We start from the raw sequence: 26,501 nt of genomic DNA, 5'->3' as shown, positions 1-26,501 counted from the left end.
GCTGCTCCATGGAGGGCCTAGCCGATTCGTTGCACTGCCATTGGCTCTGTCCGGGTGTGCACGACCCACTCCACGCCGTTGAGGGTCCAGGTCTGCTCATTGCCCACCACCGTGAAGCTCTGCTGCAACAACAACAACAGTACCTAGGTAGACATACACGGACGATGACGACAACGACAGCCCAGTGTATCCGGTAGCCTGCGGCAACGCACGATAAAACTCACCACGCGCGCGCGTCCTGATGCATGTGCCGATTGTGGTGCCACCACTCGTGCTGCGATGTCCATTGCTCCTTCGTCTATCTTCTTCTGCAACTGACATTATGATGACAAGAAGAGCCGCCATGGCGACAACATGTGCACTAACGGCACTCGGTGGCACCTCAAACATGCCTGTACAGCATCCTTGGGAGACAAACTACTACTTAGCCCGCGCTACTTACCCCCTCAAGAATCGCATAGCCAGCAGGCCAGAACGAGCCATCTATCCTTGGTGCAAACATCTCGATCCGTCTAGTGGCCAAGATACCGGCATTTGTCACGCAGGTGGCCCTGGAGGGTAAGGTTTCGCGTGCGTGCCGCCAGACATCTCTCGCGGCACGGCACCGCTGCATTGCCAACTGCCATCTCCAGGAAATCTGGCTCTGCCTCAGTCAGCACAACGCCTTAGGCAGAGCCTCAGCCAGAAGTTCCTCGTAGTCGGATTGCGCTTGCATGAACCCCCAAATGGGAATCGTGGCCAGGGTTCGCTTCCCCGATCCGATCGAGAGGAGCATTCGTCGCTAGCCCTTCGGGTTACGATGGTTTCCGATCTTTTTGTATTTTCTATACTCCGGTTCCCCCGCTTGGCGGGCCTCGCTACTGACGACCGTGCTGGACCCTGGTGGACCACGGCTGCTGAGCCTTGAGCAACGCAATGACCAGAGTGAGCAATAGACGGACGAAAGGATACGTGTGACGACAAAATAGAGGAGTTCCCCGCGGCGGCGAGTCGTTGCCCAGATGATAAGGGTAGTGTGCGACTCAGCGACCACGAATGCTAACATCCTCTAGCAGCTCTCCGCTTGGCACAGAACACCGAACAGCTCCTCCATTGTCAGTGGTTAGAGTAATCCGGGTTTCAAAGCAGCTGCCTCATCTTGAATGACTTGCCAATGATATGGACCAAGCGATACATGCAGCACGCATAGAGTCTACTCAAGGAACATAGACGCATTGAAGGGTTCCATCAGATGTCGTCGAGTGGCATGCCCAGCAGTTAGTCAAGCTGCCGTCGACAGGGCCGTGCTACTTCTTAAGAGGAGTCTGGCCATTGACGAAGTCGGGTCTAGTCCGATTCTTTGAATTATGATTGCTATGTGCAGGCAATTTCGCGCCCCCCCCAATTGCCGTCTTCGTCCTTCAGCTCTCTGCTTTCGACTGCTGCGACGTTTCCCTCTATGTTTGCATGGTACGGGCCGTTTGGTCCGCGTGAACACGCAATGCGAGCGCTGGTGGCGGTCAGCTTCCTCCATGTCGAGCATACCTTAATGTAAGCACTGGTGTGCTTTGGTGTCCCAGGTCAAGGGCAATACCACTACAAATTCTTCATAACCCCACAGCCACGCAGCCGATCACGCGAGTCATCGATGTCTTAGACGCGTCTGGCGTGCAAAATGTCTCATTCCTGAACCTGCAACTCTGCGCAAAGTGTTCCTGCGACACCCATGCTGATCCGCGGCCTGCCCATAAGCCAACAAGCTGCGGCGAACTCCAGAGGTGGTGGAGATGATGGAGAGTGACAAGGCTCGCACAATTACTACTCTTGGGTGCGCGTCTTCCTCTCATTCGTCAACACTTTGGGAGGTGTTCTGCGCACGGCCGGCCCGCCTCCATGTGTCAATTCTGTAAGCTTGGTAGACCAAACAGACACAGGACAGGCCAACCGGCAATTCAAAGACGGCGAAGTACACAGTACGATAGCGACCTGGCCGGGATCTCGATGGACCGGGCTTGCAAATGGACAATTGTCTTGGTCTTATTGGCGGAGGCGAAGGGCTTTTGACCGCTCAGTCTGCGTGGCCGCTCAAATGCACTGGGAATTACCTGGCCCTTGCACCACGATTGGGTTGTCAGTGTTGTTGATCGCCCAGGGCTATCGGCAAGCTTATTATCCTGGCTTGTTGCTAGAGCCTTCCTTCCAACTCGATCATACGAGGACCTGCGGCGCCGAGCCGAGGTCTGCCTTTTGGTGAGTGAACCGCCGTGGTAGCAATGGTGGCCCAGAGACAACCACGTGTGATCGACAGTCGCCGTGCTAAGTAGTTGGTACTGTGAAATCTGTGTGCGGATACAGTGCAGTACATCTTGGTCGGATAGCTGATTTGTGTGAGGTGGACCCTGGCTGACTCCGCCTCAGCCTGCCATCGTCTCACCCTGGTCTGCCGTCTGCGCCAGATTGCTGCTGACACCGTTTCATGGGTTGATGCAGCCTGCCTGCGCAGGCGCTGTAATTGCCCCCCTGTCAACCGAGATGACAGCAGCCACGAGTCCAGGGCACGGCCCCGGGCGCGGTGTGGCACTCGTGTCCCATTATCGCCTAGTGACACCGAGCGGGCATTGCCTTGCTGCACCACGATTCCCAGATCTGGACAGCTCGGCCATGTTCATTGGCCGGCGGCGAGCACGCTTGGATGGACGAAAGGAGAAGGCCTAGGGAAAGAGCCGTGGGCGAGCGGTGCAGAATGCCACCAAGGTCTCAGGCGCGTGAGGTCGAAGGACGCGAAGTAGTGCCACATGATGTGGTGACGCGCTGGGTGCGGTCCATGCGTTGGTTGACCTGCGTTCTCGCCGTGACGAGGAGGAACCTTGGAAGGCCTCGGAGGGACGCGCAGCACCGCCCGGCAGCCTGCAACCTCGGGTCGGACTTGCGAAAGGTGCGTCTGCCCGAAGACCTGGTGGTGGAAAAAGGCGAGGGGATGCCCCCCCTCCTCAATTGTGCGCGGGTGGGCCTTTGGATTGCTGAGGATCAACACGAGAGGTGGCAACGACTCTGCACGGGGTCCTGTATTCTCGACCGCCATCTATGCTGCGTTGCAGGCCACGAAACGCGCACAAAGCACCAGCACAGCAGCTGCAGAGATATCCAGATCAGTCCTGACAAGCACCGTTCCGCTTGCGGGTGGGTGATGGCAGCGACAGTTCCTCTGGAACCGCCTGGGATCCCAAATAATTACCAGCCTTGTGGTTCTTTTCACTCTCCAACATCGAGCTGTCTTTGCGCTTGGGAAGAACCAGGTGTGCATTGTGTGACAAGGACTCAGCACTGGCCACCGGCTGGCCAACTCAGCAGTTACTGAGCGCGCGCCCACTTGTGCCTTGTTGAATCTTGGAATCGGTCTCCGCTGGAGCCCTTGGATGTTACCCTGACCTGACCCATGTTATGGCTGACACTCCGTACAAGATCTCTGGCCCTGCCCATGCCGTGGATCGTGGATCCAAGCATTCCTTGATATGCCAGAGCGAGCACGTCTCCATGACGGATGCGGAATTCCTGCCTGTGAATTCCAGCCAGCAGATCAGACTAAGACAGGCTGCGTGCCAGTCTTATGGACCTCTCAGGTACGTACCCACGGACCTGTGCCGCCCCTTAGCACTGCCCGCCTCCAGAGCCCAGTGGCAGACTCAGACTTGTCTCTGCCTGCATGCCCCGGCGCTGCCGCCCGCACCCCGCAGCGAGCACAACGGCGTCGTTCCCGTCTGGGTGTAGCAGCGCCGTTGTATCGCGCCTGGACGGTCCTAGAGCTTGGTGCTGTCGGTGGCTGGCATCAGGTCTACATACATGCATCTTGTCATTCTCTCTCGTGCCAGGCAGGCCCCGCCGATCCCTCAGGCTCGCCGCCGAGGAGCAGCTTCAAGGGTGTTTGGGACAGGCGTTTTTGGCGCGTCCGCATGCATGAGTTCACTCGGCCCTGTGAGATGCGTAAGTACCTTCAGGCACTCTGCCCGCCGAAATGTCACAACGGCAGGGCAGCGTGTAGCCTACGAGCCGATGGGCATTGGAGCTCTGCTGATCCCCGAAGCTGCACACGCACGCGGGCCCCACTGGGAGGAGGCGCTAGAGCACGCCTTGCCCCTCGACACCCCTACTTGGAGCCCCGTAGTCTGGTCTAGGCTGGACCACGACCAGGCTGCCCACCGCGCTACTGCATCTGCGAGATTCTCTCTCACAAGCTTTCGCCTGTCCCCATGCCATCCGGTGCTCTCGCCAGAACGACCGTGTCAGTCGCGCAGAGGCAGACTGTGTGTCTTCCACTCAGCCAATCTCACTGCGCATCCGTCCGCCCCACCGCCAGCCAATAGTGTCGCTCCCCAGCGGCTCACCTCTGGCCCGGCTAGTCTGCTTTCGGCAGGAGCTGCCATAATCAAACAGACTCACTCGCTGGGTCTTCACCACCAGGGGGCGCTCTCTCCCAAATGTCAAAATGCCCAGCTCCTGGCGTGCATCATTCACTCCATGGTCTGTCCAAGCACGAGCGCTGGGACCAGACTTTGAGATAAAACCGCCATCCCTGAAGCTGCCAGACGGAAGCTAATTACGCGCTTGCTTCAGATCGCCTGGTCGGTCAGACCCGCCCGCCTACCTCTGCTCCTGCTCGGGTGGATGAGTGGACCGGCTGTTGCCATCCACGCTATCCATGGATGCTTGATGGTCCTTGCTCGCGACTTGTTGCTTCCCCGCCCCCCTTCCCTGTGCCCACTGCCAATCGGCTGCTGCTCTCCTGCACCCACGCACGCGCCAGGCTGCATGTAGCCCGTACACAGTGCGCCTAGGCCCACAGCCCACAGGCAACCCAACCGAACGCGCCTTCCGCCCCCCCAGACAGCCCAGCGCCTTCCCTCCCCCCCCAGCGGAGCACAGATCACCACCCCAGCCCTGGATTTCTGCGACCTGGCGCCCGCCTTTCCAACTTGGCCATTCTACATCAAGGCAGCCTCTCCGCCCGCCCAGGTCAAATCCAGAAGAAGTAAGGCCGACGACCAAACCCGTACCGTATCTCCATTTTTTGCCTTTTTCGTTCGTGATACCTCGCTGCCACTCGTCACTCGCCAGCACGGCCGACGTTCCTCCCTCTCGACACCATGGCCGACATTACAGACCAGCACGACCAGACCTCCCCCAACGAGCTCGACGACAGCCACGCCAACGGTGCTGCCGGCGAGAACCGCGGCGTCAAGCGCCAGCGCGCCCTCCCCGACGATGATGACGATGACGATGACAAGGGCGGCCGCGAGCGCCGCAAGATCGAAATCAAGTTCATCAGCGACAAGTCGCGTCGCCACATCACCTTTTCCAAGAGAAAGGCCGGTATCATGAAGAAGGTACGCACGCAATCCCCCCAGCATGCAAACAACCTCGTCACAAGACGCGCCCGTGTCCTGGTCCCCTTTCCTCCAAATCCTCGTCTCCCACAACATGTTATGCCAGGCCAGGAAGACTTCGTTCTTCTCGTACACCTGCATCATGAGAGCACAATGGTGCTGTCTCAAAGCATGTTCGCGATGTAAATGATGTAGCACTGGCAATCGTGCTGTGTGACTCCATTACAAGCATCCCGCGCACGATACTGCTGGTGGCCAGATGCCTACGGACATTGCCCCGAAACCCCACCTGGGTCGCGTCGCAAACGGTCAATCTTGGCTATCGAAGCTGACAAAATGTCTCGATCTAGGCCTACGAGCTTTCTGTCCTGACCGGAACACAAGTTCTACTGCTCGTCGTCTCGGAGACTGGTCTGGTCTACACTTTCACAACACCAAAGTTGCAGCCCTTGGTTACCAAGGCCGAGGGCAAGAACCTCATCCAGGTATGTGCCAGCAAAATCGCTGCAGTGACAATCCTGTTGGCGTTGTATTGTGCTGACATTTTCGTCAGGCCTGCCTCAATGCACCTGAGCCCACCCCAGGAAACGAGAATGGCGTCGACGATAACCAGGTCGAATCGCCCGAGGAGCCTCCTGCGCATCTGCCTCCCCAGGCGGCTCGGCCTGGCATTCCCCAGAACCCTCACATGCCTCCCAACTACATGTCGAATGTCCCCGTCGACCCCCAGTCCGCCCTCGCCTACCAGAACTACATGCAGCAGCGAAGTGGCCCTTACGGCTTGCCACCACAATCCGGCATGCCGCAACACTCGACTCACCAGTCGTGAGTTATCTCACGGAAGACGACAACGCCTTGCGCTCGCTTGATACCCACCATAACGCATTCATGAGGTTATGTTTTCTGCCAAGGCTCGTTGAAGCTTCGACCAGTCGTTGCTAAAGGGAACGGCGCTCTGGAGTTGTTCGGTCATTGTGACTTTATCGATTGGCTTTGACCCATTTGGCGCTCTCCAGCTCTCTCTTCATCTCTTGACGCTCCCCCTCGTTTTCGGCGACCATACATCGATCCATCTCGAACGGAACAACGACTTGACCCGTATACACCCAGCTCCTTTGTCTAGTCGCGAGTGCACGCCCGCGTGTGAGTTCTCACAAGTCAAAAATCGAGGTCTGTGGTATGGGATGGACATACTCGCCTTCCCTTCGTAAGCTACAAAATATAAAAAAAACAGATCCCGCACAAAAACCACTGCAACATTCACAGAGCTGCACAGTCAGGCCAATCGTTCAAGCGACCTGCTCAGACGAGCACGTAGCATGGCTAGGCTTTGCGACAAGCACTCGTACGAGTTGACTATCATTCAACCACGATTCACAGGACACACGGACGATGTGGAGGCGAGCAAGAGGATATGTAATAGTAGAGACAATGAAAGCATTTGCGAGCCGAAGTCCCGTTTTAGAGGCAGGGCAACACTGTTCAATGATGGCTCTGTTCAGTATGATGTGATCAACCCCAAGTTGAGAATTATAAGTGACTGCGAATAACCGCGAGGAAAGCAACGAATGGGTCATCTTACAAACCCACTATCGAGCTCCTGTGTGGGCAGACAAATGTATGTGATCCTTGAGCGCAAGCACACGCAGCAATTCCAAAGAGACATTCACTTCCAGAATGCGGATCCACGCGCCGGACGGCGTCTTTTTCATATTGTCTAAAATTATGACTCTATGCTGGCAAGCACGCGGCAGCCTTTTCTCCTGCCTCGAGTTTGGAGAATTTCGAACAGACGAAGCCTAATCAATGCCTCTCGCCATCGGTAGCAATGTTGTGCATGCTAATGTCCTCTTGGAAGCGAGGCTGTTGCATCTCCCTAACCTCCTCCTGCTCGCCGTGACGCGCCCGACTTGATGGCCGGCTGTCCTCCTCTTGCGTCTGGTCGTGGGAGCCGTTCTGTGACTCTGAGCCGTTGGCAAATGAGTCAGTCCCCTGCGCCGAGGCAGACTCGTCGCCGTTGGCTCCGATCGCACCAGTTCCCGCAGCGGAGGAAGACGAGGCCACCATGGTGGGACCGCTGCTCGCGACTTGTGCCGGGTTGGCGAACTTGCGCTTCTGGCCCCGCACGGTGGACAAGTGCTCAAAATATCCCTCTGGCACGGGGGTCACGTAGGACCCGCAGAAGACACCCACCTCGAAGCCTGTGGGGCCGTCCTTAGGAGACAGCTCGAGGCATGCAGCTTTCAGGTCGTCAAGATCTTGGTAGATCACCTCCTCGGCATCGACTTTAGGTGACGAAGTGTTAGAGAATTATTTAGAAATATCTAGGGCAACGGAACACTTACTGGCTTTGGCGATGGCAAAACGGTCCTTGTCCGAGGCAATAAGCTCTTTAGGGGACGCTAGGTCGATACCACTGCAGACAGGTCAGTCAGCACTTCCTTCGACGAGCCGGGCCAGGCGTGGGTGATTTGCGAAAGATGACTTACTAAATGTGAGGATGGGTGATCGGCGGCGCACAGCTGGAGAAGATGACCTTGCGGGCACCAGACTCTCTCGCCATGGCCACAATCTCTTTACTAGTGGTGCCGCGGACGATACTGTCGTCGACGAGCAAGACAGTCCGCCCGGCGAATTCGGACGGGATTGTCGATAGTTTGCGACGGACACCCTTGACACGCGCGCCTTGGCCGGGCATGATGAATGTCCGGAAGACGTAGCGGTTCTTGACGAAGCCTTGGCAATAAGGCTTGCCGAGCCTCTCGGCCACTGTCGCGGCCGAGGTATTTGAAGTTTCGGGCACGGGAATAACGGCATCGATCTCCTTGATGCCCTCAGGTCCAAGCAACTCCTTGATCTTGTCGGCGAGCTTGTAGCCCATACGTTGCCGGCTGTCATGGACATTGATGCCATCGAGCACAGAGTCCGGCCTAGCAAAGTAAACGTACTCGAAGATGTCAGGGGTATAGCCGAGAGGCTCGTGAACTTGTTTGAAAACCGGGGCGCGGCTCTTGCGGATAAAGACCGCCTCGCCAGGCTTGATATCCCGGATGTTGGAAAAGCCGAGCTGGCGCAGAGCGATCGACTCGGACGCCAGCATGTAGTCCTTGGTGCCAGGCAGGGTGCGCGAGTCGCGCTCGCCTATGAGCAGCGGCCGAATACCGTAGGGGTCACGGAAACCAAAGATGCCGAAACCGGCAATCATGGCAGTACAGGCCCAGCCGCCCGTGCAGCGCTTGTACATGCGAGACAGGGCACTGAAGATGTCCTCGGTGTTGACACGGGCCTTCTTGGTCTCGTTGAGCTCGTTGGCGAAGATGTTGAGCATGAGCTCGCTGTCGCTCGACGTGTTGATGTGGCGGTGGGCTACCCGATCAAGATATGTCCGCAGCTCGGCGGCGTTGACGAGGTTGCCGTTGTGCGCCATGCAGATGCCATAGGGGCTGTTGACGTAGAAGGGCTGAGCCTCGGAGCTGGCGCTGGTCCCGGCAGTGGGATAGCGGAGGTGTCCAATACCCATGGACCCGGGCAGATCCTGGAGACGCGCGCCGTCGCTGAAGACCTTGGCTGCCATACCGTTGCCCTTGGCCTGGTAGATGCGACCCCCGGCAGCACATGTTGCGATACCACTGTTTGCTTGTGAGTATGGTGCCCCTGTGTCTGTGTACTCAGAGGGCAGACCTACCAAGCATCCTGGCCGCGGTGTTGCAAGAAGTAGAGTGCCTCATGCAGATCGATCGCGGTCTGGCAGGGGGCGTCCGGGTTGTCGCCAATGTGGCCGAGGATTAATCCGAGAATACCACACATCTTGGCGGCTAAACTAGATCTATGGATGATAGTGTCAGCAGCTTGTGCCTGGGACCAAAGCCAGAAAGTGCCAATTGTGTGTGGGTGAGGAAGAATTGCGCATGAATCAGAATAAATTGTCTCCGCAGCACAATGCTAGGCAGTCGAACATTTAAATTTTTTTGAAAAGAATTCATCACATAGATGCGCATAGAAGAGAGAGAGAGAGACTCCTGCCGGCCTGGCGGCAAGGCTCCTTTGTGTCTCTTGCGAACTGGGCCGTGGCCAGCTAGCGGGTGGAGGGGGATCGTGTTTGCAGGTAAAGACGACAGGGTCGAAGGACGTGTTTGGGACAGTTGCGAGGCGTGTCTGTACCTTCTGCAGTGTGCAATTCAGAGTGTGACGCAGAGACGGCGCGGGGCAGGCGAGGCTCTGCTGTCTCCAAAGACACGCGTTCTTGGTCGGCTGGGGCCCGTTGAGGGGAAGTCGCTCGATCGGCAGCGGCGGGTTCGGGACCGGGCTTGCTCAGAGACGCATCGACCAGCGGTTCGCGTTGAGAGGGGAGACAATCAGGTGTGCAGAAGCCGGGAGGAGGACACGAGGGCGCTGCAGAGGGCAACGGCGCAGAGGGCGAGGCCGGAGGCGGAGGACGACATGGCGCTCGAGTAAGGAGGACGTAACGGGAGAGAAGGGGAGGTTGCGATAGCAATTTTTTTTTTCTCGTTAGGCGTTTGGCTGCAGGGACAGGCGGCAGGCCGGGCGCCAACCGGCGAGAGTGTCCGGTCCGGCACTGCAGACCCGTCCCAAACACGCAACGGCGGGGCTGATAGGGCGACGGAGGAGCCTTTTGGGAGGGCGGGGGGGGGGATAAGGCAGACAAAGACGGGGACGGGGGCCTGGTGGTGGGGGCTCTCAGGACCCGCCTGTCAGGTGGTGCAGGCGGCTGCAGCTGCACAGCTTTGAATGGTACAGCTCGTGGGCTGACACATCATGGCTGGTGTTGTCTTGCCTGTCTGGCGGCTCGAGCCTCTTTCGGTTGTTGTCCCGGCTCTGATTGGCAGTCTTGGTCCTTGAGGACCCAGCCGGGGCTGTGAAACCACTCGAGGCAGAGGCAGTCAGTCATCGCAGTCTAGACGAGCCAAACAAAAAAATAAAACGTATTGACGGCCTCAAAAGATACGCCTAGTTCACGGCTGTGGACTGTTCTGCGAGCAAGCTTGAAAATGCTTCCAAACCATAAGCTGCGCGTGATGAAACAAAGCTTAAGTGTCATGCTTATCCATCGCCAACGAGCTGTGGCTGAGGCTGCTCAAAGCTTCGCGGGCGTCCTGTCTGGTCCAAACTTCTAAGCATGAGATAATCGCTTGTCAGCAGCGGCGAAAAGCGGGCCCCGCCATCAAAGCTGCACGCATCGAACATTCTGCAGCCCCACGCTGTGTTGCATTGGCCAATCACGGAGCACTCAATGCGCCCCTAACACCCAGAGTGCCGGGGCGGGGCGGCGGCCTGGCCTTGCATCATCATCAAGCAGATCCGTCAGCACTCTGCGCATCTGCCGCAGCCTCAGGTCAGGATTATCAAATACCTGCCAAATCCTCGCAAATCCTCAGTCTGCCACTCTCCCGTCTTCTCGCATCGTCGTTGGCAGATACCCGTGCATTCTCGCATCCCATTGTCCTCGCCTATAAATGCAGCGTCTCGGTCTCGTCTTGTCATTTCTGGTCGCTCTAATTTCCATCATCTTTCTCAACTCACACACAGCCTCTCAGCTACTCCAACAAGCTCTCTCACTGCTCAAGCCATCACCAGCTACCGCCACAGACATTTCAACAACAACAACAACAACAACGGCAGCCACGCAGCAAGCCACCGAGTCCATGAACACAGTCGAGCCCATGAACACTGTCAAGAACGCCATGTCCAAGACTCTCTCCCACGCCAAGATCACGCCGCACCGGTCCGCTACCCGCGGCCACGGCGACCATGGCTGGCTCAACACCTACCACTCCTTCTCCTTTGCCGACTGGTACAACCCGAAGTTCTCTCATTTCGGCTCCCTCCGCGTCCTCAATGAGGACCGCGTAAAGGCCAACTCGGGCTTCCCCACGCACCCGCACCGCGACTTTGAGATCTTCAGCTACATCCTGTCCGGCGAGCTCACCCACCGCGACAGCATGCTCCAGAAGGGTGCCGAGGGCGGCCAGTCGGACAAGTTCTTCCGCATGCACCGTGGCGACGTCCAGTTCACCACCGGCGGCACCGGCATCGCCCACTCCGAGTTCAACGAGCACGCCAAGGACACGGTCCACTTCCTCCAGATCTGGGCCATCCCCTGGAAGCGCGGCCTCACCCCGCGCTACCACACCCGCCACTTTGACGAGGACGCAAAGCGCAAGGCCTTTGTTCCCATCCTCAGCCCCCTCAAGGGCGGCGTCGACGCCACGGCCGAGCAGGAGAAGGCCGCCGAGCCCACCATCCCCGAGACCATCCCCATCCACGCCGACTTCGTCATGGCCGCCGGCATCGTCCCCGCCGGCGAGAAGTTTGTGTGGACCGTCGGTGCCAACGCCACCGAGAACAACAAGCGCAAGGTCTTTATCCACGTGCCCATGACCAAGAAGGGCAAGACCCAGGTCCGCATCGACGGCCGCGACGAGGTCTACAGCGAGGGAGACGGTGCGTTCATCGATGGCGTTCACGCCGGAGACAAGCTCTCCGTCGAGAGCGTCGGCGAGGTCGAGGCCGAGGTTATCGTGCTGGACACTGCTTAAATGAGTCATGGGAGCGATAACCCAACCAAGGAGGAATTTTCATGAAAAGCATTGCGCAGGAAACTGTACATAAGATAGATTGATTATATAGCATAGTATGATTATATGATATTGATACCCAAACACCATACTGCTCTCTGGAAATGTGTTTTGTTGACTACTGCAGAAATGTGTTGGACCGTTGCGTGGTGACATAATCTAGACCCCCCGACGAACCCAGATCGACTATACCAAATTAGGGTTTTGTAACCAGCCTTGTAATCAGGCTCTCCCTAGTCAAAGCGCAACCAACCCGCTCTCTTGGGCTTGCACATATTATGCATATTGGTTCCTGCACAGCTTTAGACTAAGTGTAATTTCATGGTAGTGGGACCACAGTTTTCGAGACCCCTGGACGAGCTTCTGTTGGTCTTGCTGTCCCAACACGGACAAAACCCTGACAACTCATGGTTTCTCACGCCAATCTTAAAAGACAAGCCTGCCGGGCCTGCCAAGCCCGTCTGCGACTCTCTTGACCTCTTCGAGTGGGCTTTTCATCACCCATCAGAGCAAGACAGTGTGTGTATGTTTGTGTCAAAGCTGAATTCGCGGGCAGTGCGCATCCCGACATTCCTCAAAGCCTCTGTCAACAGACCTATAAGATGTATCTTCCGTCCCCTGTTCCAGCCATGTAGTGCGCGGAGGGCCACTTACCATGCCTACAGTCAAACCAAGGCTGAGCAGTTCCGGACCTGACTGCCCAGCATGTTTCTTTCCCTGATGCTCCTCCTTCCCTTCCTTCCCTTCCTAATTCCTGTGGAGGCCGAGCCGGGGACTGGCACATGCGCGCCAGTCACATGGACAAACGAAGTCAAGCCTGGCGAGACCCGGCCGCCGCCGCCGCCGTCCCGCCGTTTCCAGCTTACAGACAGAAAGGGCAATGTCCCTCTGCCCGGCGAAGTCAACTGTCGCTACTCGGGGTGGAGTGGCAGTCAGGTCGACGCCTCGACGTGCGCCCAGCTGGCGACCAAGTACAAGGTCGGGCTCGACAAGTTCTTTGAGCTGAACCGGTCCCGGGTCAGCGCGGGTTGCGGTGATATAAAGCCCCAGACCGAGTACTGCATGGCAGGCTGTGAGTCTTTTTTGTCTTTTGCAAGACCCTGCATTAGCTGCTATCTTCCTTTTTTGTCTATTCGATATGCTTAGCGGGTGGTTGATTGACTCATGGCTCACAAACGCAGTCATCCAGCCTCTGGTTTCCAAGGACGGCCGCTGCGGGCCCAAGTTCAACAACGCAACCTGTATTGGAACCGAGCACCAGTGCTGCAACTCGGAGACGTGGACCTGCGGGAGCGACTTGTCGTAAGTCCATCAAGCCCAAGATACTGCGTCCCAAAGACTTCTTTGTCACCATGAGGAAAAATCCAAGAACAGCTTAGAACTACACAATGTACGTACTAATGACTATGACCTCTTCCCCCCCTGCCCACCTGTCACAGGACCGACTGCGCCCCCGGGACATGCTACGAGGGCGCCTGCTACGGCCACAAGATCTACACCACGGACGGGACGTGCGGCCGCCAGAACGACCACCGGCTGTGCCTGGGCAAGTGGGGGGACTGCTGCGACCAGCAGGGCAGGTGCGGCTTTGGGATGCAGTTTTGCGCCTACGACGCGTGCCAGTCCGGCAAGTGCCTCACCCGCGAGCCCACTGAGTGGATCAGGGCGAGCGACGGCAACTCGACGGACGGGACGTGCGGAGGGGAACGCAGATCTACGTGCAGCGTCGTCTGGGGCCAGTGTTGCAACAAGAACGGCAAGTGTGGGACGGGCTATGACGATTGTTTTGCAAATTGGTGAGTTCTTTTTTCTTCTTTCCTCCCAGAGGGTTGTGTCTTTCATCAACTCGGGTTGTGTTGGTGTGTTTTGTTTTTGAGTAAGCAAGCAGGCAAGCATGCACGGTAGTGCCCGATCCTACTGTACTGACTCAAGACGGACAACTCAAGTCAGCCAGAATATGGCAAATGTAACCAACAGGTCGCCTGGCCCTTGGTCCCCTTCAAGGGCCCCGCCCGGAAGCCGAGGATGGGGTGCGCTTCCAAGACATTCAAGACGTTCAAGGACATCTGCCCGGCACAGCAGCCGTTCGGGCCTCCGCCGTGCCGGGTCCTAACAGACAAGTGGGCGGTACCAGATGACCCGCCCGATCGGGCGATTTGCAGAGAGAGGAAGCGTCCGGCCGGGCGATAGAAGCCCCTGCATTGGCTCGATATAAGAGCAAGGGTGAGGGGGAGGGGGGGAGGGAATGTAGGTGTTTGGTTTGAGGAACTGCGAACGGCTTCATCACGGCCTCGCGTCACTGTCACCGGCACTACTACCATTCCACTGAACACAATGTCAAGCCGATGCAAACTGCGTTCTCAAGCCAGGGGGACCACCAACGCTGGCGAGACGACGTGTTTTCAAGCCAGAGATTGAAAGTGCGCCATTTGGGGAGATCTCTCGTCCCTACGAGAGTATGCAAGCGCACGCCGCAGGCCATTCAATGCTGTGTACAACAGTCTTGGACGGCGAGTAGATTGTGCAGTTTGAAAGCAGAGGTGGTCATTCACAATAGCCCGTAATTCCATTATGTATGAGTGATGAACGTCCCGAGACGGAGTCTTATATCGAGTGTAGTCTATGCCTTGTTTCTGGGTGGGTTGTTGAAACGGCCCACCGAGCGGTATGGCCGACAGAGGTTGCCATCCGCCAGAAAGTTGGAGTTTCGGGTGCCTTTCAGGCCGACCGGCCCGATACACCGTCGTCGTGGCCATTTTCAAAATACACACGGGCTCTGGCCGGTCATGTTATTTGACGAGATAAATTGCTTCTACAACGTATCTAGGCGTTTTATAATAGGATTTCCATAATCCATCACCGCCCGAGGATTCGAACCACATCTTCAGCATTTCAAGCTGCTGGTCAAAGGGGCCAGAGCCGTGACAATCTCTCTTTTTAAGGGGGAGGGGGAGAATAAGGAGCCATCCCTTCATCACTTTATTTTGTCCGGTCCATGTCGAAGATCTGCGGGCAGGGCCACCTTGTTCAAGTCAAGTCACAGAAATGCATACCCGAGTGCTCAAACCATTGTTCCAGCATGGGACCACAATATTTTTGTCAGCAACATATTGGGCAATAAGCCGCTGGCTTTTTACAAATACCCTCCATACAGCATCAGTGGTTTAGTGGTAAAATCCATCGTTGCCATCGATGGGCCCCGTGTTCGATTCACGGCTGATGCATTTTTGCCTTGTTTGTAGTTTTTGACACTGGTCATTTCAAGTCGCCTTGACTTGCTCTCTCTTTTACCCCTTCTTCTTCGTCTCTTGGACCACCTTTCCCCCCTCCTGTGTCAGTGTCCTTTGTGATTTGGGTAAAGCCATGCTGCGGGGCGGTGACTGATTCTCGTGGGGGCGCTCCCCAGGTGCTGGCATGAGATTATGCCCCTTTCATTTATGCGTGGAGCTGCGTTGCCCCGGCCCCCTTGTCAACGATGAATCCGGGCAGCAAGCCTGCCCTGTCAGGGTCTGATGTCCACAAGTCTCTTGCATCTCCATCTGACAGTTTATGCGAGCCAATCGCACGTGATACCAGGCTGACAACCAGCAATCGCTTTAGTGCGTGGCGATCTGATTTCCAGTTCCGTTTCCGGGAGGTGCAAGAAGCCAAGTCGTTGCACGTATAGAGAGAGAGTAATAGTACTACGGTACTCTGTGCCAGGGCTAGATTATAGTGGCTCGCGGTCAACATGATCGGCGGCCTTGTCGACCCTGGCTGGCCCGTGATTGGTGCTCGCTGGGTCGACCTGCCGAATACAGAAGCCGGAGTCTGGCAGCCCGCCGATGGCTGGGCAGCACCACGGGCTCGTGCGAGCAACGTGCTAATTCTCCGACGTGCGCTTAACACAACGGGACATGCACCTTGAATGGCACTTCCCGAGGTCCATCTGAGCGTGTTGATTCGGGTGGGGGGGTTTGGTGGGCTGCGGTATCTGTGCGAAGCAAGGATGGATCTCTTGTATATGAACCACGACAGACTTCCCGTTGGGCCAAAAGTTCGATCCTGAGTAGCCTCCGACGTTTTGTCGACTCGGCCTGCCCCGTCACAGCCACTGGTCACCGCTCTCAAGATGGTCGCTCTCAAGAGCCTCCTCGTCCACGCACTCCTCGCAGCGACCTCCACGGCCAGCTCTCTCCTCAAGAGACAATACCCTGGCCCTGGCAGGGTCACTGGCGACACGAACGTGCATGATCCCTCAGTCGTCAAGACTCCCGCGGGCCTCTACATCCTCGCCCACACGGGCGACAACGTGTCACTCAAGACGTCCACGGACCGCACGGCGTGGAAGAATGCCGGTGCCGTGTTCCCCAACGGCGCTCCGTGGACGACGACTTATACGGGCGGCAGCAAGAACCTCTGGGCGCCCGACATCTCCTACCGCAACGGCAGGTACTACCTGTACTACTCGGCATCGACCTTTGGCTCGTCTAGGTCGGCCATCTTCCTCGCGACCAGCTCCACCGGCTTGTCCGGCTCGTGGACCAACCAGGGCCTCGTGATCGAGTCGACAACCTCGAGCAACTGGAACGCCATCGACCCGAACCTCATCGTCGACGCCCAGGGACGCTGGTGGCTCAGCTTTGGCTCCTTCTGGTCCGGCCTCAAGATGATCCCGCTCGACCCCAACACGGGCAAGAGGTCCGGCAGCGACCTCATCTCGATTGCCAGCCGGCCCAGCAACGGTGGTGCCATCGAGGCCCCTTACATCACCCGCAGGGGCAACTGGTACTACCTCTGGGCCTCGTTCGACAAGTGCTGCAACGGCGCCGCCAGCACGTACCGCGTCATGGTCGGCCGCTCCACCAGCGTCACGGGCCCCTTTGTGGACAAGGCTGGCAATCAGATGATGTCGGGCGGTGGCACCCAGGTCATGGCCAGCCACGGCAGCATCCATGGGCCTGGTCACCAGGCTGTTTTTACGGATGCCGACGCCGACGTGCTGGTCTACCATTACTACGCGAACGACGGGCAAGCTTTCCTGGGCATCAACCTCATCCGCTACGACAACGACTGGCCGGTGGTGTATTAGGAGGAAGAGTCTTTTTTGACAGGCAGAGTCGCCGATGGTCTCGGGTTGTCTCATCATGAAGGACGTTTGTCTTTGCGTGTCGTATCGCAGGCTGCATGACGACTGAGATTCGAGGATGGTGGCCAGCAGGCACTGGGGAAGAAGGTATATAGCATGACTTCGACAGGCCAGTTCGGTTGTATATATTGGACAGCGGCGTAACTTCCGGTACTTTCAACGTCCGATCTGTCAATCACTAGGGAATATCTCGAGGCTCCTTGCATGTGAGGTGCCAATGCTGCTTGCGAGGATGTACTCACAGAGAGGTAGAGAAATTGTGGCCCCTGGAGCTCTGTACTGCAGTGAGTCCCATAGTTGTGTCGCAATAGATCAAAGTTCCTCGCCGAGGCAACAAGAACAAACGACGTTCTACTGGCGGAGAGTCACTCCCAGAGCAATGCAAATGTTCTCTCAAGTCTATGCGCGATCACATCTCATTCGCGACGCCTGTCCGTCGCATTGATTGATCGCTCCTTCCTTGGAAACTGCAGAAGCTGCAACGTAGTGCCCGCCCCGTCGTCGGCGTTGATGCAGTCACGCCGCTTCACTTCCTGAGGCAGGAACGACAGGTGCATGCACGCACCACAATCGCAAAACTTCAACAGGAAAAGTTGCGCCGCGCAATCGGCACGTTGCCAAAACCCTCGCCACGTTTGCCCACCATACCAGAACACGCTTTATGTGTCGCGAACGCCTCCATACCGACTATCCACACAACCGCCGATCTCATCGAACTCGCCTTGCGCCGGACGTGAGAGCACTCTGAGAGACGGGACCCGCCAAGCCGCACACAGCATCCCCACCACCGCATAGCGCCCCCGAACCAAAAAGCCAATCCTCCACCAACCACCATCCCAGTCGACGTCGCAGGTCCAGCCAAGGGGTAGACTCAGTCTCGCGATTCCAGTGATACCACTGTCAGGCCTGCCTTCCTCGCCGCAGCCAAAATTGTGCAAAAAATGCCACCCAACCAGCTCCGAACCTCAACACCAGCTCCGGCCTCCCACAATGCGTCCCGGATGTTCACGATGGCTTCAAAAAAAGAAAGGTGAAGTGACCCTGACCCGATTTGAACGGATAACCTTCTGATAGACCGCTCGTCGTTGATCGACGAGCTGATTCCAAGTGACTGGAGTCAGACGCGCTACCGTTGCGCCACAAGGCCTTGTTTGTTGAAGTACAGGATGATTATGCCACTATACATTTGCGTCAAGCATGCAAGAAGGATATGCTGCATTGCGAACCATGGAGGTGGATAAATGCTCTGGTTGTTGATCAAATCGGGCATCAGGGGTGAGCCCACGGGGATGCGACAATGTGTCGCAAAAATGATTCAGAGACACGGTTGGCTCTACAACCAATGCAATATGGTCGCTTCTGAACCGCGATGCAGTGTGCAAATTTGCGCATGCTTGCGGCGCTCCTTCGTCGCGTTAGACCTCATCACCGCTGGAATTGGGGGCTCGAAAGACATGGACTTCAAAAGTTTGTGCGATTACCGCGATGCCGAAGACATGTAATTCTGCAGCAGACAACTAATCTTATCGACTGGGTGAGCCCTGGGGGGGGGTCTAGCATAATTCCGTTCAACATCCTGTGCCAACTGGGACTTGAAAACTCCGTTACTACCAGTATCAGATCCGGACGCATCCACGCGAACTCAATCGACTGCTCATCAATAATTCACCGTACTAGAGCTGACTTTGAGCTCGCCATGAGGTTCGAGTAAATTTCGCTAAATGTGAATGAGTTCACCTCGCTGCCTAGACTATCCTCGCCCAAGGCTATCGAGCAGGAATTATATCGCACCAGATGCCAACGCAGTCCGAGGTCTCTCACGCCTGTAGTCATTTCTTCTGCTCCCCTGGAAGCAAGTAGTGGCAAGACTGGATGTGCAATAATTGGTGGTTTTTGTTTTGTTTCTTTTTCGACAAGTCGAAGCTCGTGATGCTTTCTAGTGATTTCATTCTGCCTTATTTTTATTTTATTTTTATTTTAAACTCTCAATCCTGTGCAAGTTCTCCCAAGTGTTAACACACGCAGGTTACATCAACGTCAATCCGCTGTGTAGGCTTCTGGCACAAGACGAAGAATGTCCCCAGTCGGAGTATGGCCACACCGGCTGACACTCGCGGTACTCACCTCCTCGTCCACGCTATGACTTTCTTCCCTCCAGAACCTCACACCAGCCCGATAACATTGGAGCTACAGTTGATTTCCTTTGGTTCAAAGCATGACTCGATAGCCTAGCGGTGGTGGACTTGGCAATAAAGGAACGCGTCAGCTTTCCTTACAAGTCACCACGTCACTGGTCTCCATATTACAAGCCCTACCTTTTTGACACCATTATTCCCAGGGCCACTCAATACAATGCTCCGGGCGGTATGGGAGCACAACCAGATGAAAAAACCGCCGTGACGACACTGGCATTACGTGGGTAGGTTTTGCCACGCAAGCTTCCGGAAAATGAGCTCATCGCATTTGACACTGGTGAAGAACTGGTGAAGAACTAGAAAACACTGGCATACGTCGAATCCTCGGTTGGAATAAACTGCAATAGTAGCAGTTGCCATCTACGACAGAGCCTACAGCGAAGCAATCTTTCAGCTTCCGGGGAGCACCCACAGTCAAAGCTCTCCGTCTACGGAAGTCCTTTCAAACCAGGCGACCCAGAGCCACGAGCATAACATTTGATCCACTGGCGGCCTGAGAAGAGCTCTTCCGCCAGGATGAGGCTCATCCATGTAATCGCAGCTCAGCCGTGTTGAGGACCGAATCACACAATGCCCAGTCGCTTGCCATTGTTCGGGTTCATCGCTTTCGGTTTCCCCCACTACACACTTGGTCTAACAAAGACTTAATGTCACGAACGGTCGATCCATAATCTCGTGGCTGCCGTCACATCAGTGTGTCGTTTCATAGCAGCCGCACAATGAGATATTGCCATGGGCATGCTCCCCACGAGATGTAGGGAAGATCCATGGATCCTGGTGAGAGCCGGGGCTCATAGTTGCGTTCGGTTTGTCTCGGAGTTGTTGTTCGGCCTCTATTAATTTTTTCCTGTTTTTTTCCGCAGCACTTTTGATTCCCGAATCGGCACAGCGAGAACGTGCGATGCATCACTAGTGTCAAGCCTTCGTTAAACCCACCTCATATTCTCGCCGTTCTGGTTTCCCTCACTGTCCGCACTTACGATCAACACTGGCTTGGCCATCTAGCCTTCCGCAGCTGACCTAGCAGTGGAGGGATATGTCCATGCCACTGGAAAATATAGTAGCCCAGCCAGTGTCAAGCGCCCGTGCAGCAACGCCATTGACAACCAAGCAAACCCAAGCGGTGCAGGCGGAGTCTGATAGGGTCATGGTAGCAGTTGTCCTGCTCGTGGTCTCCCCGAGACGCAGGTACATAGTACCATCGGCTGAAGATACTTGTCCGGTGGTGGATGCGGCAAGGCAGCGTGTAAACTCGGGATGCTGCTCGAGGGTTTAGAACTCGAGCGAAGTTTTCTTTGGCCCATGCCACGGACTGATCGTCGATACTGAGACGTCCGACTGTCCCACCATGGTCATGACAAACTTCTGCCTAAGAGCCCTCGTGGAAATGAACAACCACATATCGTGTGGCGACGGAGATGAACCTGGGCGGTACGGAGCTTGTGGAATATCTCACTATGGAGCTTGACGAGCCTACATGGCGGGGAGGCCAAAGCTTTTGTGTACTCACGAAGAACAGAACCACACGAGATTAACACATGCTGTATGGTCGAGTCGGGTTGAAGGAGTCGACCACGTTGCGGCAACCGATGTGGTAAGCTGTGCCAGCATGTCACACGTACGGAAGCCTCTTGCAGTAGTGGAAGATACCGCCTTTCACAAACCGGACCGAGGTATCAACACGGCACCTGCCGTTCTAGTCTCGGATAAGTAATGTGGTGTCAAGGTCGATGCCGTGTGAGAAAGAATCGCTTCGTGTTTGCTGCCAAGGCCACATTGCCCGACCGAAGCTTTCGAGAAAGGGGACTGCAATCCCGCTGCTATCCCTGACTGATTTGTTGGACTTGTCGGCTCGTGTTGTTGCATGATTTCTGAGGCTGCCAGGCCTGTTGACAGTCGGTGCTGAGGTTTACTTCGTTTTGATTGCACAATACTCTGTTCTCTCATGGCGACTTCTTTTCCAGAGTGAAAGGCTGTGTGCTTATTGTCGTGGACAGGACACGAGTTGATTGTTTAAGGCCCAGTATGGTCGAAAACTCGATTCCTCCCCAGAACGACAGGTACCAGAAAGTTCCCCACGATCTAGTCGGGATATGGCTCGATTCGACTTTCGGAAGTTTCTCTGCGATATGCTATTGTTTGATGAGGCTTAGGTTGGCTCACTCGTGTAAGTCGGACATGGGGGGGGGGGTGGTCGCAGCCGATTTGCGAGTGCCCTCGGGCCATAGTCAAAGTTGCGCCGGGTCTTGACATGGTTTCGTGCCAGGAAGGTGAGGTCGTAGATATCGCGGAACCTCCCCGATGGGTGGCGAAAACCAAGTTTTTATACGGGGTTGACCACATCATTTGAAGCAGAAGACATATGTGTTCAGATATATATGCATGTTCACTATCAAAGCCACGATGCCAGAGCGGGCACCTCTCCTTTTGTTACACGGCGTCACACAGGCAGGAGAAGATAAGACGAACGCTGGCCAGAGATAAACGCAGAGATAAACGCAGAGGCTTCACGTGCCACGAAGATCAAGCGAGCCACTTGCGAGGGGCGGATTCTCTCCACACAGAGATCTGCTTGACAGAGGTGCACCATGTAGGTACACTGGACGCCACAGCGACGAAGCGACCAGGGTTGTCGTCTGTGCTGTACCGGCTGGCCAAGGAGATCTTGGCGATTCAAGATGTACCCAGAAATAGCCTGCACGAGTCCCTTGGGATCAAGAGGTGCGTCGTGTGTCGTGTCTCGTGGGTCAGCGGAGCCTCGGAAGCATCCGTGCGTTGCGGCCGGCTAGGAACGGACGTTTGTGAACCCTTAAAGAGCCCGCGCGTGATGTCTGCTCTCGTGAACACCACCACCACCACCACTCCACCAGACCGGGCGGGCGGGCGTTTATTGTCGAGCGCCAGCATGCCTTTCGAGGGGCCATGATTGGTCCGTGTGCCCTGTCTTCTGGGCTACGCAAGGCCTTTGGTGTGCTGCCCCCACGCGCCTTGCAGCAAGGGTGAGACACAAGACAAGCAGGGTGAGGCCAGGGCGCCATCCAGAGTCGATGCACAATGCAAGCAAGAGCATGCCGGTGGACAGCCACGGCTTTTCCACCCCCCCGCGGGATGTGACCAGGGTCAAGGTTGATCAGCGTGGACTGCCAGCAGCCCGGCCATCGAGCATTCGGTCATGCCCAGGCGCCATCACGGCCACATGAGCATTGCGATCTGCAGACACATGCGCAAACAGCCAAACCGTCGCCGGGCAATGATGAGGGAGGGATTGGCCTCTCGATGCCCGCCAGCGGAACCTGCGCCGCTGGCTGGCCTGGCGGGGCGCCACCGTCACCCTCACGAGCGGATGGTCCAGTTCGTCAGCAGTTGCTCAGCACCCGGCTGCGACACGGCAAGGCCCATCGTGTCCATCCAATGGCACGCGGGCTGGGGTTTCTGGTTCGCCCGTGCGGGCGCTCTCCATGTTCAATAATGGGGGTCCCCCGTCCTCACCCCTGTGCCTGCCCCCACGCGCCGTCATTGCGCTGGTCCGACGACCCTGTGCGGGTGTTTTCACGGCCGAAGCGGTGGCTGGACTGGATGGGGAAGTCTGTCCCGGCCTTCAATAGTGATGAGACAAGCTGTCGGCTACTCCACAGAGGATGCACCGCACAATGCTTCAGCGTCAGCCCTGACGCCGCCCTCGATCTGGGCTGCTTTCCTCGGTGAAGTCCCGACCAGTGCTGGCCCCAGCCGGCCCCAGCCGTCATCTCACAAGCGCATGGCCCCGATGCCTTTGTGCACACTCGGCTTATTCAATTTGCTCCGGCGATCGAGCGTCTTTGTTGGCCGCGTCCTATTTTTTGATTTGTCGAGTCAAGTCCGGACTTGCTCCGTTGGAGGCGATGGCGACCCCACGAGAGATCCTCATGCGCTGGTGCGCTAATTGTGAAGTCTGCATCGACCAACGTCCCAGGCGGTTCGAGAAGGCCCAGATCTTGTGCTAAGCCCTCAGATGGCGCCTGGAGATCAACAACCACATAGTCGGCACCACATGCGACAGGCTAATGACTCGGCTGTCGCCCTGCATGTGCCGGTTTGGCCTAGCATGCTGCAGCTCGAGGGCATTGCTCGTTTTCGCAAAGAGCACGCGCGTACTTCTCAAGAATTGCATGGCGCCATGTGATTCGTCCGTATGAACATATATCCGTCATCCTCCACTCCTGGCGGCTTCGAGAAGCTGGCAAGCACAGCCAGCAGCCCCTGTGCCAGAACACATTGTTTGCGCCACGCAGCCGACGGAGGGGCGCCTGGCGTCGCCATGATGAGGCATCGTTCCACGCAGCAGATCTGCACCTCTCTCGTTTGGATTTGCGGCTGAAGGTTCCAGCAACGCTCGAAGCAGAATTCCAATTTTCAAACCAAACATATCGTCGGGCCCTTTTGGCTTTGAGACCGGTGACACCACCCGTTCTCCAAGAAAGAAGCGGAAGCCAATTTTCGACATCATATACCAACTGATGCCAAATGATGGGCCGTGTCGCTTAGAAGGGCGTATTGGTCGACCTAGGATAGACCATACCAAGAAAGAGAGTCGTTTGATCTGCTGAGACAACACTCTTGTCACAACATGTTGCTCAGCCTGGGTCAGGTGGCAATATCGGCTGTTCCTTACGGAGTACTACAGTCGATGTTGTATCGTCTTATGCAACAGGGTCCCAATGGGGCGCGGCATGCTCTCTGTTTGGGCCTGTGAACGCATTCGACCCCAGGGACCACACGGGCCCAGTTCGGGGGATCCGTATAATAGGCACGGCCTGTCGAGCTCCACGTTGTGGAGGAGTAAGTGGACGGCACTAACCATCGGTGCACGAGTCATGTCGCGAAGTGGTTCGGACGCTGAACCATGTGGTACATGGCACATGCTGACAGGTCTGCCATTTACGCAAGTAATGAACATCACCAGCGAAACCATCGACTCTTGCAGGAACCCAAATATGATTGCTTCTGGGGTAGTGATTCCACCTACCTGTGGCATGACATTGCATGTTGATATTGTGGTTGACCCTTGATGACGGCAAGGACGGGATGGGTGCAGATGAGCTCGAGTCCGAACAATACTAGCTGACCCGAGACGTAGCTGCTCCTCCAAAGGACTTGACTGCAGCCTACCACAGCAAGGTGATTTCGAATAAGCCCTTGAGTCAAAGACGGTTGCTGGGCTAACTTCCTTCTGTGAGAATGTATGATTAGCGTTTGGACCTAGGCTGGCTAGTAGCAGAGTTGCTCCCCCTTGGGTCAACGACGATTCGTGTGCTAGAACTAATGTCGTCGCTAAACAAACGTCTTTTCTGGCACTTAATGCCGGGCTCGAAGGCTCAAAGACCACATCAGGGTCATTTGGGCTACGACGACAGTTATTGCCTCCCCCATCTTGGCGTCTTTCTGCACATCCTTTGAGAGGGGCTAACTGCATGGGAGCATCAATGACATCAGGGCGGACAACGGCTGACACGAACCTGGTGGCTCGCGCAGACCTTGACCGCTGCCAAGTCTAGTGGCGCCAGCAGCAATTCCAAAAAGTGCTTGCACGGCAATTCTCTCGGTAGACTGCTGCTGCCGTTGTGTGAGTCTTGTTTGTCTCTAGGGAAAATCACGCTGAATGCTAGGTAGCGGTCTCACGGCCAGACATGCTGAAGCCCGTCTCTTGGGCTTGGAACTGCAATGGTTGCGTTGCATGGTTCCTCGCCGGGACGTGAGCCGGCGACCGTGGGTGGAGCTTCAGGGTCCTAACTGATGGGTCCAAGTGGGTGTTTTCGGATCTGTCTCGGCGGCGGTGGTGACGCTCGTTAGTAGCGTGGCAGGGGCGTCCTCGGATGCTATCGGAACCAAGGCGCGGCGTGCCCGGGTGAAGACGCTGCGAGCACGGGCTCGCTAGGATGTCGTGTGCCTTGACGACACTGATCCAGAGCCGCAGCTGCGACGCCGATGCCGCTAGAGAGCTTCCGTTGTCGCTGCGGAGTGGACGTGTGTCACAAAGGAACACACATTCGTAGGCGGTGCTGTGACGATGCGTCTGGGTGTTGTTCCGTGCAGTAGTGCCGGAGACGGCGGCAGGGATGTCGCAGTGCAGGGCAGACCATTCGACGAGGTGGAGGAGGAGGAGGAGGGGAGGAGGGGGGGCAGAGCCACGAGGAAGAGCGGCCGAACTGCGTGACGCTGCCCATGTTGTACAAGCGTGCGCCGCGAGGAATAAGGCGTGGCGCTTGGTGTTGTCTCAGAGAAAGCACCCGGCAATTGGAGGGTTCCGCCAAATTACTGGGAAGTGGCATGACATGGGGCAGAGGCACGCGAGTGTGGCCACGAGGTAAGGTGCGCTCCTTCCGCTAGGACCAGCGAGTCAGTGGGCAGCTAATCGAGTTGTGCCTGCCATGCCAAAATCACGAGCGTCAATGTAAGTGCCAGAACGCACGAGCGGCGGATTGCCATTTGGTCTCGACGCCCATTACTCGCGGCGTCATCTATTGCTGGCCCACGGCGAGAGGAGGAGGAGGGTGTCGTCTGATGCCCGGCGTCGCTCCGACGAGGGCAGCCTTCACAAGCTTCTTGTCTGGCCAGCCTGCGCAGCGGCTTGTGGGCTCCCACCCTGCAGCATGCAAGCCACGAGCAACAAGGTGGTCCTGGTGCGCCACCAACTCGGCCGGCCAAGCATGTGAGACAAGGATGTTCAGTATGGTCCTGTCAACGCTCGTGGTCATCACTTTTGCTTCCCGGCTTCGTCGCCCGTGGACAAGTGCACAGACCCCTGGCCCGGGTAATAATCCCCCAGGCCCATCTTTACGAACAGCCAGACACTGCTCGTCTGCTGCTGACTGCCAAGCAGGGCAAAGACGCTCGAGACGACGAGCCTCCAAGGAGACCGGCTCGTTGCGACGATGCCGCATGGCTCATCCTCCTGCTGCACAGGAACGGCCAGATGCGGCCGTTGGTGCTGCTCGCACCAGTCAGTGAGCTCAAGCTGCGCCTGATACATTGAGTTGCAACATGACTGTGTCGTCGTCGGCGCACCCCACTCCAGGTCCTTCCTAGGCCAGGTCAAGAAGGGAGGGTGCATCCCGAGTTTGTATCTCGATGCAGATCCACATCCTGCAGACCTGCTCGACTCAACCGGTAAAGGGCACCGGGACAAGTCGTCGTGGGGATCGTGGATCTTGCACGACTGTTTGACCCGCAAGCCGCCCGGAGG

At 56.6% G+C, this 26,501-nt stretch overlaps 7 protein-coding genes and 2 non-coding genes across 9 annotated transcripts; 6 read left to right on the top strand and 3 right to left on the bottom strand.

Annotated features, from left to right (window-relative positions):
• Window positions 1-3,260: 3,260 nt before the first annotated feature.
• Window positions 3,261-6,189, top strand: B0I36DRAFT_403103 (SRF-type transcription factor (DNA-binding and dimerization domain)-domain-containing protein; the record flags this gene model as incomplete). The annotated part of the gene is made up of 5 exons (XM_046161745.1): window positions 3,261-3,599; window positions 3,632-3,960; window positions 5,092-5,360; window positions 5,711-5,845; window positions 5,914-6,189. Exons 1-5 carry the CDS (start codon window positions 3,421-3,423, stop codon window positions 6,187-6,189), a joined length of 1,188 nt encoding a protein of 395 aa, XP_046016687.1. The 5' UTR covers window positions 3,261-3,420.
• Window positions 6,190-7,163: 974 nt separating this feature from the next.
• On the bottom strand, window positions 7,164-9,167 carry B0I36DRAFT_237361 (amidophosphoribosyltransferase; the record flags this gene model as incomplete). The annotated part of the gene is made up of 4 exons (XM_046149530.1): window positions 7,164-7,645; window positions 7,706-7,776; window positions 7,850-8,989; window positions 9,046-9,167. The coding sequence occupies 4 exons, from the start codon at window positions 9,165-9,167 to the stop codon at window positions 7,164-7,166; spliced, it is 1,815 nt and encodes a 604-aa protein (XP_046016686.1).
• Window positions 9,168-11,023: 1,856 nt separating this feature from the next.
• Window positions 11,024-11,917, top strand: B0I36DRAFT_345659 (RmlC-like cupin domain-containing protein; the record flags this gene model as incomplete). Its single annotated transcript, XM_046156378.1, has 1 exon — window positions 11,024-11,917. The coding sequence occupies one exon, from the start codon at window positions 11,024-11,026 to the stop codon at window positions 11,915-11,917; it is 894 nt and encodes a 297-aa protein (XP_046016685.1).
• A 744-nt stretch (window positions 11,918-12,661) lies between these two features.
• On the top strand, window positions 12,662-13,335 carry B0I36DRAFT_345658 (uncharacterized protein; the record flags this gene model as incomplete). The annotated part of the gene is given in 3 exon segments (XM_046156377.1): window positions 12,662-13,028; window positions 13,146-13,258; window positions 13,273-13,335. 3 exon segments carry the CDS (start codon window positions 12,662-12,664, stop codon window positions 13,333-13,335), a joined length of 543 nt encoding a protein of 180 aa, XP_046016684.1.
• A 60-nt stretch (window positions 13,336-13,395) lies between these two features.
• On the top strand, window positions 13,396-13,756 carry B0I36DRAFT_380737 (uncharacterized protein; the record flags this gene model as incomplete). The annotated part of the gene is made up of 1 exon (XM_046160831.1): window positions 13,396-13,756. The coding sequence occupies exon 1, from the start codon at window positions 13,550-13,552 to the stop codon at window positions 13,754-13,756; it is 207 nt and encodes a 68-aa protein (XP_046016683.1). The 5' UTR covers window positions 13,396-13,549.
• Window positions 13,757-15,109: 1,353 nt separating this feature from the next.
• Window positions 15,110-15,180, top strand: B0I36DRAFT_t47. Its single transcript has one exon. It is a non-coding gene; the product is annotated as a tRNA-Gly (tRNA).
• Window positions 15,181-16,067: 887 nt separating this feature from the next.
• On the top strand, window positions 16,068-17,027 carry B0I36DRAFT_236170 (arabinan endo-1,5-alpha-L-arabinosidase A; the record flags this gene model as incomplete). The annotated part of the gene is made up of 1 exon (XM_046149447.1): window positions 16,068-17,027. One exon carries the CDS (start codon window positions 16,068-16,070, stop codon window positions 17,025-17,027), a length of 960 nt encoding a protein of 319 aa, XP_046016682.1.
• Window positions 17,028-18,120: 1,093 nt separating this feature from the next.
• Window positions 18,121-18,231, bottom strand: B0I36DRAFT_t28. Its single transcript has one exon. It is a non-coding gene; the product is annotated as a tRNA-Trp (tRNA).
• A 5,625-nt stretch (window positions 18,232-23,856) lies between these two features.
• Window positions 23,857-25,043, bottom strand: B0I36DRAFT_67827 (uncharacterized protein). The gene is made up of 2 exons (XM_046163200.1): window positions 24,938-25,043; window positions 23,857-24,868 (listed from the first exon to the last, which is right to left on the bottom strand). Exon 2 carries the CDS (start codon window positions 24,729-24,731, stop codon window positions 23,937-23,939), a length of 795 nt encoding a protein of 264 aa, XP_046016681.1. The 5' UTR covers window positions 24,732-24,868; window positions 24,938-25,043; the 3' UTR covers window positions 23,857-23,936.
• Window positions 25,044-26,501: the final 1,458 nt, after the last annotated feature.

Source organism: Microdochium trichocladiopsis (assembly GCF_020744255.1).
Source record: "Microdochium trichocladiopsis strain MPI-CAGE-CH-0230 chromosome Unknown B0I36scaffold_2, whole genome shotgun sequence".
NCBI classification, from domain to species: Eukaryota; Fungi; Ascomycota; class Sordariomycetes; order Xylariales; family Microdochiaceae; genus Microdochium; species Microdochium trichocladiopsis.
Note: the sequence above shows the minus strand (reverse complement) of the source record. Positions and strands in the feature narration are given on the sequence as shown.